This window comes from Pelophylax lessonae (genome assembly GCF_965119305.1).
Source record: "Pelophylax lessonae genome assembly, chromosome: 9".
Taxonomy (NCBI): Eukaryota; Metazoa; Chordata; class Amphibia; order Anura; family Ranidae; genus Pelophylax; species Pelophylax lessonae.
Window position 1 is genome coordinate 152,004,276 of NC_138776.1, and position 14,146 is coordinate 152,018,421.

The 14,146-nt window shown below is 43.5% G+C and overlaps 1 protein-coding gene across 5 annotated transcripts in view; it reads right to left on the reverse strand.

Annotated features, from left to right (window-relative positions):
• GBF1 (golgi brefeldin A resistant guanine nucleotide exchange factor 1) overlaps nt 1-14,146 on the reverse strand; it is a 332,969-nt gene that overhangs the window by 45,766 nt on the left and 273,057 nt on the right. For all 5 annotated transcript variants that reach the window (XM_082268417.1, XM_082268418.1, XM_082268420.1 and 2 more), the window contains 2 exons: nt 11,735-11,829; nt 3,163-3,316 (listed from right to left, as the gene is read on the reverse strand). In XM_082268417.1, the coding sequence (XP_082124543.1) occupies nt 3,163-3,316; nt 11,735-11,829 (249 nt within the window). The remainder of the gene's footprint in view (nt 1-3,162; nt 3,317-11,734; nt 11,830-14,146) is intronic.

Consider the following 14,146-nt stretch of genomic DNA (forward strand, 5'->3'; position numbering starts at 1 on the left):
GTAAAACCTTTTATACATACCTTATACAGCCCACTTCCTCTTTCTTGTCTGGTAAAAAGCCTAGGCTAATGACCTCATGCACGGCTCTCTCTCTCTTACTCTCATGAGAGTTTGCCAGCAAGGGAGGGAGGGATTAGTCATAGGAAAGCCAAGGAGAGCTGGAGGGGGCTAGATGAGGGTGGAGAGAACAGGAGACTGCAGAGATCCATGAGTATTCATTAAGAGAGGAGAAATGTTCAGGCAAGCAGTGGTGTGTGTTGTTTGTATAGGTGTGTGTGTGTGTGTGTGTGTTGACACACACACAGTCATTATCTCACAAAAGTGAGTACACCCCTCACATTTTTGTGAATATTTTATATCTTTTTATGTGACAACACTGAAGAAAGGTCACTTTGCTACAATGTTAAAGTAGTGAGTGTATAACTGAGTAAATTTGCTGTCCCCTTAAAATAACTAACACACACCCATTAATGGCTAAACCTGCTGACAACAAAAGTGAGTACACCCTTAAGTAAAAATGTTCGAATTGGGCTCAAAGTGTCAATATTTTGTGTGGCCATTATTTTCAAGCACTGCCTTAACCCTCTTGGGCATGGAGTTCACCAGAGCTTCACAGGTTGTCACTGGAGTCCTCTTGCACTCTTCCATGACATCATGGAGCTGGTGGATGTTAGAGACCTTGCGCTCCTCCACCTTCTCTTTGAGGATGCCCCACAGATGCTCAATAGGGTTTAGGTCATGCTTGGCCAGTCCATCACCTTTACCCTCCGCTTCTTTAGCAAGGCAGTGGTCGTCTTGGAGGTGTGCTTGGGGTCGTTATGTTGGAATACTGCCCTGTGGTCCAGTCTCTGAAGGGAGGGGGGAACATGCTCTGCTTCAGTATGTCAAAGTATATGTTGGCATTCTTGGTTCCCTCAATGAACTGTAGCTCCCCAGTGTCGGCAGCACTCATGCCGCCTCAGACCATGACACTCTCACCACCATGCATGACTTTGTACTCCTCAGCTGGTTGCTGCCACACACGCTTGACACCATCTGAACCAAATAAGTTTATCTTGGTCTCATGAGACCACAGGACATGGTTCCAGTGATTCTTGTCCTTAGTCTGCTTGTCTTCAGCAAGCTGTTTGTGGACTTTCTTGTGCATCATCTTTAGAAGAGGCTTCCTTCTGGGACGACAGCTATGCAGACCAATTTGATTCAGTGTGCGGCGTATGATCTGAGCACTGACAGGCTGACACCCACCCCTTCAACGTCTGCAGCAATGCTGGCAGCACTCATACGTCTATTTCCCAAAGACAACCTCTGGATATGACGCTGAGCACGTGCACTCAACTTCTTTGGTCGACCATAGCTAGGCCTGTTCTGAGTGGAACCTGTCCTGTTAAACCACTGTATTGGTCTTGGCCACTGTGCTGCAGCTCAGTTTCGGGGTCTTGGCAATCTTCTGATAGCCTAGGCCACCTTTATTTGGAGCAACAATTCTTTTTTTCAGATCATCAGAGAGTTTCTTGCCATGAGGTGCCATGTTGAACTTCCAGTGACCAGTAAGAGTGTGAGAGCGATAACACCAAATTTAACACACCTGCTCCCCATTCACACCTGAGACCTTGTAACACTAACGAGTCACATGACATCGGGGGAGGGAAAATGGCGAATTGGGCCCAATTTGGACATTTTCACTTAGGGGTGTACTCACTTTTGTTGCCAGCAGTTTAGACATCAATGGCTGTGTGTTGAGTTATTTTGCAGGGACTGCAAATTTACACTGTTCTACAAGCTGCAGCAAGACTTTGTGGAGGGAGATTTCTGCAGCATATTTGGTAAGTACAGAATCACAGTACATATTAAATAAAATGCAAAGTGGTTGGAGGGAAGCCTCAGAATGGCAAAGATATATTTATTACAAATTATGTGAGCAGACGGCAGCTCCTTTTTAACTGTATCTGAGCACCACAAATAAATATTCAAAGCAAACTTACCTACGCATCCATATCTCCATGCTTTTTTATGTTTAGAAATCACTTTGAAAAACACCCTCCTAGCATTTCTATAAGCGGCCATCTTGAGTAAGAGCAGATGATTAACGTAGCATTTACTTACAGGAATCCATCTGCCACTTGCCCCCAACCCTTCAGGGGTTTGGGGTACTTTCTGTGTCATGTGTAACAATTTTGCAATGACCTTGTTATTTGTGAATATCCTCTTGCAATGAGTTTATCATGTTATTGTACTATTACCAGGAGCTCATAACATACTCCCCTTTCAGGAGTTGGTTTTAATCTTGTTAATAAATTTAAATTTTTTTTTTGTTACATTTATGTTACATCACTTGTCACTTTTTCAAGTTTTGTTTATTAAAGATGACTTTTTACTACTTTTGACATTATTTTTGTCTCTATACCTTTACTATCTATGCTGCCTAAAAACCCGCTGGGGGTCGATGCTTCGGCATCCCTTCTTGTCTAGAATTATTGGGTGAGCAGCCTCTCCATAGTCAGTGTACTCTATATAGAATCCATCTGCCCTTAGCCCGGACACACAGGCATGAGGGTGTGCTTAGCTGAAAAAAAGCCTTCCTCCCTTCCTCCAGATGACAGAAAAAAAATGCCTATAAAAACTCCTGGCATTTATGACAATTTTGGCTAAGGCCAGGAACCAAGAGGCAACTGAAGAAATGTGAAAAAAATTTAAAACAAGTAAATATGATACACCTTTCTATCTATTTACTAATGCTAGCAGCATAAGGATTAGAAATAGTTAATGTTGTTTGAGAGAGTTTAGTTTGGCTTTAAATAAAAAAGAAAGAATCTCGGCGAGCTGCTACAGGAAAACTACTACATCATAATTGCTTCAGACATTTCTCCAACATTAGCACTATGCATTAAACTATACTGTGCAGTTATAGGGATCAAAAGATCTTTCACAACATACTTACAGTAATAAACACACTAATACTAATTTACATCTTGCATACATGTTATTCCATTCTGGTATTACTAAAAAAAAATCTCTGCTTCTTAGGTTATTATGCTAATTTTGTACACTGCATGAATTACCCAACATTTTTAGAATAGGGCATTTCATAAATTAACATTTTTAAGAATATGGCATTTTATGTCTGTAAAGACAAGTGATAAAAGTGGCAGTGTAGTAAGATACCTGTGCACTGATGTCATCACGTCGTAAAAGTCGAATAGCAAGTCGTAGCAGCCCAACCACAGCACGTTCAACAAGGAAGCAGAACTCCACTGCATGTGCGCAAAGATGGTAAAGGTGATCGCGGACAACTTGCCACACACAGCCAACACGGTCTCTTTATGGCGTAAGAAAAAACATGGGAAGCATGTATATTAAAACAGCAATTCTGTAAAGGCACAAGTATTGTTCTATCCTTCCAACTAAAATAAATTTTCCCCACATCATGCTGGCTATGTCTTCAACGTTATCAAACTAGATCTTGCCTGCAGGATTTACAAAAAAAAAAAAAAAGCAATGAGCAGTATTTGGAGGAAAGGAGTTTGGAGGGTATGACAATAAGGGCAGTATGTGCAGGAAAGGAGTGCTGCAGGGTAGGACAGCAGGCAGCATGTGCAGGAGAGGAGTGTAGAAGATTGACAGTGAGCACCATATGCAGTAAATAAAATAAAATGCAGTTTGACAGCAGACAGTGTGTGTAATAGTAGTGTGGAGGGTATACCAGTATAGGGTACGACATTGTGAGTAACATGGAGGAGAGAAGTGCGGAGGATATGACGGGAGCAATATATGCAGAAAAGCTAAGACAGGACGGTGTATGAGCAGGAGGAAAGTGTCAAAGGTATGGACAGGAGGGGAAGGTATGTGTAAGAGAGAAGCAGGAGGGCATTAATAGAACAACAGTTTATCTTTGACTCTCAAATGTTGGTTATTGATCTTTCCGTTATTGGTCATAGTCATGCAGGCAAAAGGACAGGGGTAGGGAAGCGCTCCCCATGCATAATGCATTTAAGCATCCATTAACAAAATTGACTAATAATAAAGTAGCAGCATAAAAGCCAAGCTGTTCACACAACAAGTTTACAGTGGGTGAACATAGAGCGAAATAGGTGAACAGTAAAAGGCCAGCTAAAATTGAAGGAGGTTATTCTTGAGCAGTGGATGTGTTGGAGAAGGTTTCACCAGTACTACGGTACATGTAACTGTGGTTTATACAAGATATAACTGCTCCCACTTCTGCTCAGATCACCTAGGCGACCTGAGCAGAAGTTCTCCTCCCCCCTCCCTCCCTGCAGTCTTCTAGGACATGTCCCAGAAGACTGAGGGGTTCACACATGCAGTGGTCAGCCGTCTGTGAAGCAGCACAGCCAGCCAGAGTTATGATACCGGCACCGAGAACTAGCTAGCGATTAATTAGCCCAGGTGAGGACAGCACTGGATCCCTGGACAAGTAGGTGTTCTTTTAATAAAAGCCAGCAACTACAGGATTTTTTATTTCCCTGAAAGAGTGAACCTCCTCTAAGAATTATAAGACTCACTGAAAAGTTTTCTGACCATAAAAAAGGTCACAGAATCCCAAGCTGAAGCCTATTTTTGCTTTCAGATTGTTCTTATATAATACACCACACCGATATACACTATGTTGTCAAAAGTATTGGGGGCACCTGCCTTTACACGCACATGAACTTAATGGCATCCCAGTCTTAGTCCGTAGGGTTCAATGTTGAGCTGGCTGATTTTTTTTTTATACTTTCATGAGGTTAACTACTATAGCATTGGAAATCTGCACAGTTGTTCATAGAGGACTGGTTATCTAATCCCAGTTGGAAGTTTTCCATGTGATGGGGCTATTTCTCCTTCAGATTGGTGTTACCATCTGATGCCTACTTAGCGAGTTTGGCCAATCTATAATATGAGGGTCCACTCCTTTCCGGTAAGGAGGGTTGCCTGACCACAGTGGGGTTGTGTGACTCCCTCTGTCACTCTGAAACTGGTGCTGGGATTATCTCTCCTTTGGCTGGTTCCTTTGAAGGACTTTATTATGTTATAGGTTTATACTTTTAATCAAACGCTGCGCGTTCTTATTATTCACAGTTTATTTGTAATCAATAAATGTGATGCTAGCTACTGGTTTATAGGTTTGGTGTACTGTTGGCATGGATAGTTTCTACATTTTGGATTCATTTCAGGATAATGTTTCTCAATATAAAATTGCAAAGACTTTAAATATATCATCAGCATTACAGAATATCAAAAGATTCTGAGAATCTGGAGCAGTTTTTTTTCAACCAGGGTGCCAGGTAGAAATTGCCCAAACACTGTATGCAAGCAAGGGGGTAGATGAAGCCTGCCTTTTAGTTACACAAAGCCACAGGTTTTCATTATGCACTATTACACCTTCTAGCCGCTAACGGCCTAACAACCAGTGACGCCATTGGATGACAACAACATTGGGCGCCTGCACAGCATCCTTCTTTGCCCCTTCCCTGCCTCTCTCCATCAGCACTGGGGTCACATTAGCTGAGAGAGGGAGAGAATCATTGGAATACTAGTCTGGTAAAGTGTGTATTTACAGTAGTGCATTTGCTTTGGAAGAAAAAATCACTTATAACGTTGGGCAATCTGTATGTGTGTGTTACTGCGATATTTAAAGCTAGTAGTTTCATTTTTTTTACAATTTAGAATGGAGTGCCTCCAGATTGTGCAGAATTTTAAAGGGTGCCTTCACTAAAAAAAAGGTTAAGAAACACTGATCTGGCGAAGTCTTTGTGCACAAGGGACAAGGCCCAGGTGAGGACAGCAATATTAGATGCCTGTAATCTTCGGGTCCTCAAACAGTACTGCATTAACGGATAAGTTCACCTTTTCAATAAATAACATTTTTTGCAGGTAAAAAAATGGATTTTTGTAAAATCTTACCGTAAAATCCTTTTCTCTTAAGCTCATTGACAGACGTAGTCCTCCTTGATTAATATCAACTCGGGTTATACTGCCCTCTACAGGAGTAGGACTAGACAGGAAAGAAAACGTTCTGGCCACACCCTAGGGGCAGTCCCAGAGGGTATATCCTCTCACTTCCTGCTACAGCAAATCAGTTATGTCACAAAGCAGTGTTTAGAGAATTTAACCCAACCCAACTCAAAAACAGAGGGGCGGGTACTACGTCTGTTAATGAGCTTAAGAGAAAAGGATTTTACGGTAAGATTTTACAAAAATCCATTTTTCTCTGTCGCTCATTGACAGACATAGTCCTCCTTGATTAATATCAACTCGGGACGACCCAAAGCAGTGCCACAAATGAGGGGTGGGAAAATGGAAATCCAATCTAGAAGGCCCAACCGGTACCAACTAGAAGTTTTAAAGGCTCATCAATCAAAAGATGAGACCCAACTGAAATTCCAACGGAAAAAAACCCTCGAGGTAGACCGCCGATCTCCTCAAATTGCGGCCTGCAAAACCTTTCGGCCAAATGAGGCATCCGCCGACGCCATCACATCAACTTTATAAAATTTTGTAAAGGTATGCACCGACTACCAGGTAGCCGCCTTGCACACCTGGACCACTGCCGCCTGATGGCGGTAGGCCCAGGAAGTACTGAGCGCTCGAGTGAAGTGCGCCTTAACAGGGAACGGAGGATTCTGACCCTTAATAGAATAAGCCTGTACCACCGTCTGTCTAATCCATTTGGAGATAGTCGCGGCAGATGCAGGCAACCCCTTTCTGGGGCCATCCGTGATCACAAAAAGTGAATCCGTCTTACGGAAAGATTCCGTAGTCTTCAGGTATACCCTGATTGCCCGAACCACATCCAAATAATGCAACGCATATTCCCGAGGATGATTGGGCTGAGGACACAAGGAAGGTAGCACAATATCTTCATTCAGATGAAAGTCTGAAAACCACCTTAGGAAAAAAAGATGGCTTCGGATGAAGAACTACCTTATCCCTATGAATCCCCAGATATGGGGAATGACACAATAATGCAGCCAGTTCTGACACCCTGCGTGCAGAAATGATAGCCACCAAGAAGGCCACCTTCTGGGATAATGTAAGCAAGGGAATCTCCCTGATATTTTCAAAGGGAGGTTTCTGAAGAACCGACAACACCAAATTAAGATCCCAGGGTGGTAAGGGCGCGCGCACTGGCGAAGCCAAGTGCTGCACCCCCTGGATGAAATTCCGCCCTTTTGCAGAAAAAACCCAAGATTCGGGTCACCGAATAGGTACGTGGGGGAAAACTTAAAAGAAAATAAGAGATGGCGCTCAGATGTGCATATAATATGTAATGAACCCCAGTGCAGACTTGGGTGAATAGTCTCATGAACACTTTATTTGCATTGATCCAATGATTAAAACATGGTATGGGTTAAGCAAACACAGTCCTACCACCCCTTGAAACCTCTGGACCTTCTCACCGATGGTTTTAGGAAATCCTTAGGGAACCGGTGGCTGCTGTTGGGACCTGGCTGGCAGATGGATAAGCAGATAGGGTCGCAGGCAGGAGGGCTCAACCGGTCTGATGTGCGGCCGCTTCTTCAGACCGGAGCCTCTGTGTCAGACTCCCTCGGCGTCTCGTGTAAGCATCGGGAGTCGCACTTCGATGACGTCACTGCGTGGGACCGAAGATCTGCTGACGGCCGGCTCCGGAGTTACCCGGAGGTCAAGGAGGACGGGGGACTGGCTGGATTTGCTTCTGAAGAGCCTCTCGATCGCCACCCGATCGCCAGGTGGCGATCGGGAGGCTCTTCAGAAGCAAATCCAGCCAGTCCCCCGTCCTCCTTGACCTCCGGGTAACTCCGGAGCCGGCCGTCAGCAGATCTTCGGTCCCACGCAGTGACGTCATCGAAGTGCGACTCCCGATGCTTACACGAGACGCCGAGGGAGTCTGACACAGAGCCTCCGGTCTGAAGAAGCGGCCGCACATCAGACCGGTTGAGCCCTCCTGCCTGCGACCCTATCTGCTTATCCATCTGCCAGCCAGGTCCCAACAGCAGCCACCGGTTCCCTAAGGATTTTCTAAAACCATCGGTGAGAAGGTCCAGAGGTTTCAAGGGGCGGTAGGACTGTGTTTGCTTAACCCATACCATGTTTTAATCATTGGATCAATGCAAATAAAGTGTTCATGAGACTATTCACCCAAGTCTGCACTGGGGTTCATTACATATTATATGCACATCTGAGCGCCATCTCTTATTTTCTTTTAAGTTCATTTTTTATGCTGTCTTGCATTTGAGATTGGGCGAACAGTGTTGCCATCATAATATACTACCAACACATAAACTTTGCATATATGTTTTTGTGCACCTTCTGTGAAGGGACATTCCAGGACTTTCCAACTTTGAAGTAGCGCCAGAACTTTTTGTTAGGAGTCATGTGGGGGAAAACTCCTACGATTCACACCACGCAATATAAGTCTTCCATGTGCGATAATAGACTTTGCTGGAAGTCGCTTTCCTTGCTTTAATTAGAGTAGGAATAACTGAAGCTGACAATCCTCTGTCCTTCAGTACCTGGGTCTCAATGGCCAGGCCGTTAAAGCCAGCGACTGTAAAGCACGATGGAAGATCGGTCCTTGAGACCGCAGATCCTCCATGAGAAGAAGTCTCCAAGGAGCGTCCGCGACTAGTCTTGCCCAAGTCGGCGTACCCGGCTTGACGAGGCTAGCCCAGAATTACCAGGATAACTGGAGTTCCCTCCACCTCTATCCTGCGGAGAAATCTCAGCAGTAACTTGAGAGGGGGGGGGGGGGGAGACATACAGTAGCTGATACTTCCTCTGCGGGGCGCTCAGCGCGTCTGCTGCGTCCGCTAGAGGATCGCGGGCGCGAGCCCAGTTGAGCCAACCTGCCAACAGATCCATATCCGGGGTGCCCCAATGAAGGGACAGCTGGTGAAATACCTCTGGATGAAGAGACTATTCCACTTGATCCAGAATCTGACGGCTGAAATAATCTGCCTGTCCACCCTTGTGATAAATATCGCGGAGAGAACTGGAACAACTGTTCCCCCAATAAGAATGTTGGCCACTTCTATGGCCGCCAGGGCACTCTTGGTGCCCCTTGGTGATCGACATAAGTCATGACCGAGGCATAGTCCGATTGGATCCGAACCGGAGTGCCCTGGAGCTGCTCAGTCCAGTAAATCAGACAAAGTCTGATCGCTCTCAGTTCCAACACATTTATCGGTAACCTGGAATTTATCAGAAGAAATTACTTCCCCTGGCTGAGCATCGGAGACCGAAGCCACCAGACCAGAGCCTCCCTGGTCCGCTCGCTCAATCGGATCTGATTGTCCAGGGAATCGGGATTCCGATTCCATATGAGAAGAATCTCCTCTTTGGAGAATTCGTGTATGAGACTGGGCAGACGGTACTGCCTCTAAAGAGGCGACCATCAATCCCAGCCAGTTGACGGACAACAACATCCGAATCATTGACTGAATCTTCTGGAGTTTCTCCGCATGGAGAAACACTCTTGCCAAGGATGTATCCAAAATTAGGCCCAGATAGTTGAGTCTCCTGGTGGGAACCAGGGATGATCTTTGGGAAAAGCAACGAAACTGCTGATATCCTGCGAAGATGGGGATATGAAGATAGGCATCCTAAACTGATGCAGGGAGGCCACCACTGTATGGATGGACTCCATCTCTTCCAAGACCAGAATTGGACGCACCTAGCCCTTTTTCCTGGGCATTGTGAACAGGTTTGACTAGAACTCCCCCAAGGAATGGGAACTACCACTGCTTGCTGCATCAAGCTGTCCCCGCAAAGCTTCTTAAGCGACCCGGGGATGTCGAATATTGGAAGGGAAGAATCGCACAGGTGGAAGTGATCGAAACTCGATCTTGTATCATATAGTAAATTTAGATAGTCAGCTCCCAAACCAAGCCTCCTGGTTTCTATTCACAAAAATCACACTCAAATTTGGGGATCTGTGACCTGTTATAGGATAGAGGGGAGACCCAGAACTGAGCGTCCGACCATCCCAGAGAGGGGCCCGCGTCCACCACAAACCCGACAGGGGGAGAGGGGGAACATTCTACTCACCATACCGGGAACCAGGCGGGCGCCAACTCCTGACAGAACCCCTCTCCACCGGGGTGGGGGGGGCTGTCGACCAATACGGACGCCGTGACTCTGTTGGTCATTGGCGTCCAGGCGAGACGTTTAACTCGCAGGGTCAGTCCCCGTCCAGTGGGACTATGTCGCGGCCGACCCAGCGCGGAGCTATGGCCTGCACGCGCTTGTAGGCTGAACTGGGATGACCACTGGATCTCAACATCAAGCCCGTCGCCCAGTTTCAGCGTGCTTGCTTGAAGATCTCACAGGAACACTGGAGAAAAAAAGCTGTCTAAAAACGTATTTCTAAAAAAAAACCTGCCAGGACCGAAGATCCTAGCAAGGAATCTAGGTCCTTACTCCTAACTAGACAGAAAAAAATTGATTTGCTGTAGCAGGAAGTGAGAGGATATACCCTCTGGGACTGCCCCTAGGGTGTGGCCAGAACATTTTCTTTCCTGTGTAGTCCTACTTCTGTAGAGGGCAGTATAACCCGAGTTGATATTAATCAAGGAGGACTACGTCTGTCAATGAGCGACAGAGAAACATGCGCTTGTATTTTTTTTTTCTAAGGAGCCTGCAGAGCATTGCATCTGCAATCAGCAGTTTGCAGGTGCAATCTTAGGCTCCTGCAGATGCTCACCATAGCTGTCTGCTCCTACCTTGTATGGACAGGCAGTTACCTTAGCGCAGGAAGATCAATGAACTACAAGCGGTCAGCCACAATGGATGATGAAACCTGAAGGAATTCACTCACAGGAAACTCATGCAAAGAAGCCATATCTGAGCATGATCCAGAAACTGCATGGTTTTTGCTGGGCCAAAGCTCATTAAAATGGTCTGTTGCAAAGTGGAGAACTGTTCTGTGGTCAGATGAATCAAAATTTGACATTTTTGGTAATCGTGGGTGCCATGTCTTCTGGACTATAGAGAAGAGGAACCTTATGGCTTGTTATCAACAATCTAATTTCAAAAGCCTGCATCTTTGATGGTACGGGAGTGCATATGTGCGTATGGAATGGGCAGCTTGTACATGTGGAAATGCTCCATCAAAGCTGAAAGATATATCCAGGTTTTAGAGCAGCATTTACTACCATTCAGTCAATGTCTTTTTCAGGGAAGGCCTTGCCTATTTCAGGAGGATAATGCTAAACTGCATACTACATACAGTATATGACAACAGCATGGCTTTGTAGTAGGAGTATGGGTGCTAAACTGGGCCTGCCTGCAGTCTAGACCTTACTCCAATTGAAAATCTTTGCAAATCTTGAAACTAAAAATACGACAGACAACCCAACACTTTTAAGCAGTTAGAATCCTGCATCAGGCATAAATGGAACAACTTTAGCAAAACTTTAGCAACTGGTCTCCTCAGTTCCTAGACGTTTACACAGTGTTGTTAAAAAAAGACTTGATGCTACACCATGGTAAACTTGGCCCTGTCCCAACTCTTTTAAGACGTGTTGCTGCCATCAATTTCAAAATTACCTTTTTTTTTTTTTTTTTTTTTTTTATATTTATTTAGTTTATTTTCTATTGTGAATAAAACATGGCTATATGTGTTTTTTAAATCTTTGCATTCTGTTATTCAAATTTTACACAGCACCCCTTTTTTTGGAATGAAGGCTGTACTACATGCCTGCAAAAAAAAAAAAAAAAGAAAACATATGCCTATCTAAACCATGATTCTTCATAGCACCTGTTTTCAAGAACAATTCTCAGCAACATCTCCAGGCAGAAGGCAGCATCTTCTTCATCATAGGTTTCTTCATCTGGAGTCACAGATATCAAAGCCTAAATAAAAAGAAACACATTCTTGTGTAGGAATACAGTAGACACAGGCTTAACATTTCCTACATCAAAAAACTGTTTTATTTTGTTTCTTAAAGACATTTGGGTCCGTGGTTTCACATAAACTGCCCAAACACAGAAAAGGAGCAAACGCATTTACATTTCTGATCATCCCTGAACATGCATCTGGATAGGGGCAAGCTTCTCAAAATCTAACCAAATATACCTTTAAGCTTACATACTGAGGAACCAGCTTATTGTGACAATCAAAATATCAAGTAGACTTTAAAGCAAACCTGAGCTTTGCTCATCCAGGGCAAAACAACAGGCTTGTGTAAAGTGCAAACATGGACAAAATCATCTCTAAACCATAAGGAGGGGTGACTTGTATTCTAGCAGGAGCTTGCAATGCTTCTTGAGATTTAAGTGCATCTGCAGTGCTATGTGTCCCAAATTTCAGCAAATCTATAGTTGAAGGATTCTTGGGATATATATAACAGTCTATAACTGTTGCATAGACATTGATAAATGAAATGCAGCCTAATTTGCATCTAATTATTTCACTAATTTGTTAAATGGCCAATCCTGTAATGACAGTTGAAATGTAGATAGTCTACAGTACACATTTTTCATTATTTTATTCACTACAGGTACTTATATAGCGTTATCAATTCACACTGTTTTATACACACACACACACACACACACATACACATATATGTGTGTGTATTTTGTACATTCACATCAGTTCCCGCTTTCAATGAGCTTACAATCTAAGGCCCCTCACTCACATACATACACATACTAGGCTTAATTTAGACAGGAGCCAGTTAACCTACCAGCATGTCTTTGGAGAGTAGGAGGAAACTGGAGTACCCACGCAGGCACAGGGAGAATGTACAAACTCTGTGCAGGTAGTGTCGTGGTTGCAATTCAAACCAACCACCCTAGTGCTAATAGGCAGATGTGTTAACCACTTAGCCACTGTGCTGTCCAAATCTTTACAGACATCACATTGCCAGTAATGGCTTAAAGCAGTATTAACACCAAAACGAGATATAGAGATATATATATATATATATATATATATATATATATATATATATATATATTACACACTTGCTAATCCTTAATTGTGGTTGTAAACCTTTGAAAGGAAAAATTAACAAAGCACATCCTCATATCCTCATATAAAGTGTACTTGCCTCAATCCAGTGTATCTAGTGTGGATATTTGCTACGCTTTCCTTCCCCTGCATTTACATCTGTCACCAGGCAATCCATGGTCACTCCCCCCTAGCACACAACAGATACTTATTCATCATGCCATACCATTAGGGAGGCATGTAGTTGGCTCCAAATTTATTCTGCAGCCGGACAACGACCCCAAACATACAGCTGTTGTCATTAGGAAATGTCCTTACTGTAAGGAAGAACAAGGAGTCCTGGAAGTGATGGTTGGCCTCCAAAGAGCTCGGATCTCAACATTGAGGCTGTCTGGGATAACAGTGTCTTGAAAATGTATTCATACCCCTTGAAATTTTCTACATTTTGTCATGTTACAACCAAAAACAAATGTATTTTATTGGGATTTTATGTGATAGACATTTTATGTGATGATAAATGGTTTTCAAAGTGTTTTACATATAAATATCTAAAAAGTGAAGCATGCATTTATATTCAGCTCCCTTTAGTCTTATACCCCTAAGTCAAATCTAGCAGAACCAATTGTCTTCAGAAGTCACCTAATTATTAAATATAGTCCACTTGTGTGTAATTTATTCTCTGTATATTATTTGCATTAAAATACTGTATTTTAGAGTGTTTCTACAGCGTTCCTCCTGAAGAACCGGTGCTTAACCGCAAAACATGTAGAGGACTATGCGCCCAGTGAGGATTCATTACACCTTTTGCTTCCTTATTGGAGTGCACCAAGTACTAGTAGAATGTTGCCAGACCAACTTCTATTATTTTACAATAATGTGTCTCTGTTTGATAAACTTGATGGATATGCAATTTTCTATCTTTTTGTATAAAAAAATGACATTTTATTCTAACCTTCTGTGTATTGAGCTTGAGGTACCGAGAAGGGGAAGTTTCCCTTCCCCTTTCGCTTGGAGACTTTTTTGGGGAAACTGTCCTGAGTATACAAATGCAATACAAATGCACGCCACACTTTTCACATATTTGTAAAGCATTTTGAAAACCATTTCTCATTTTCCTTCCACTTCACGATAATGTACCACTTTGTGTTGGCATATCACATAAAATTCCAATAAAATACATTTACGTTTTTTGTTATAACATGACAAAATGTGGAA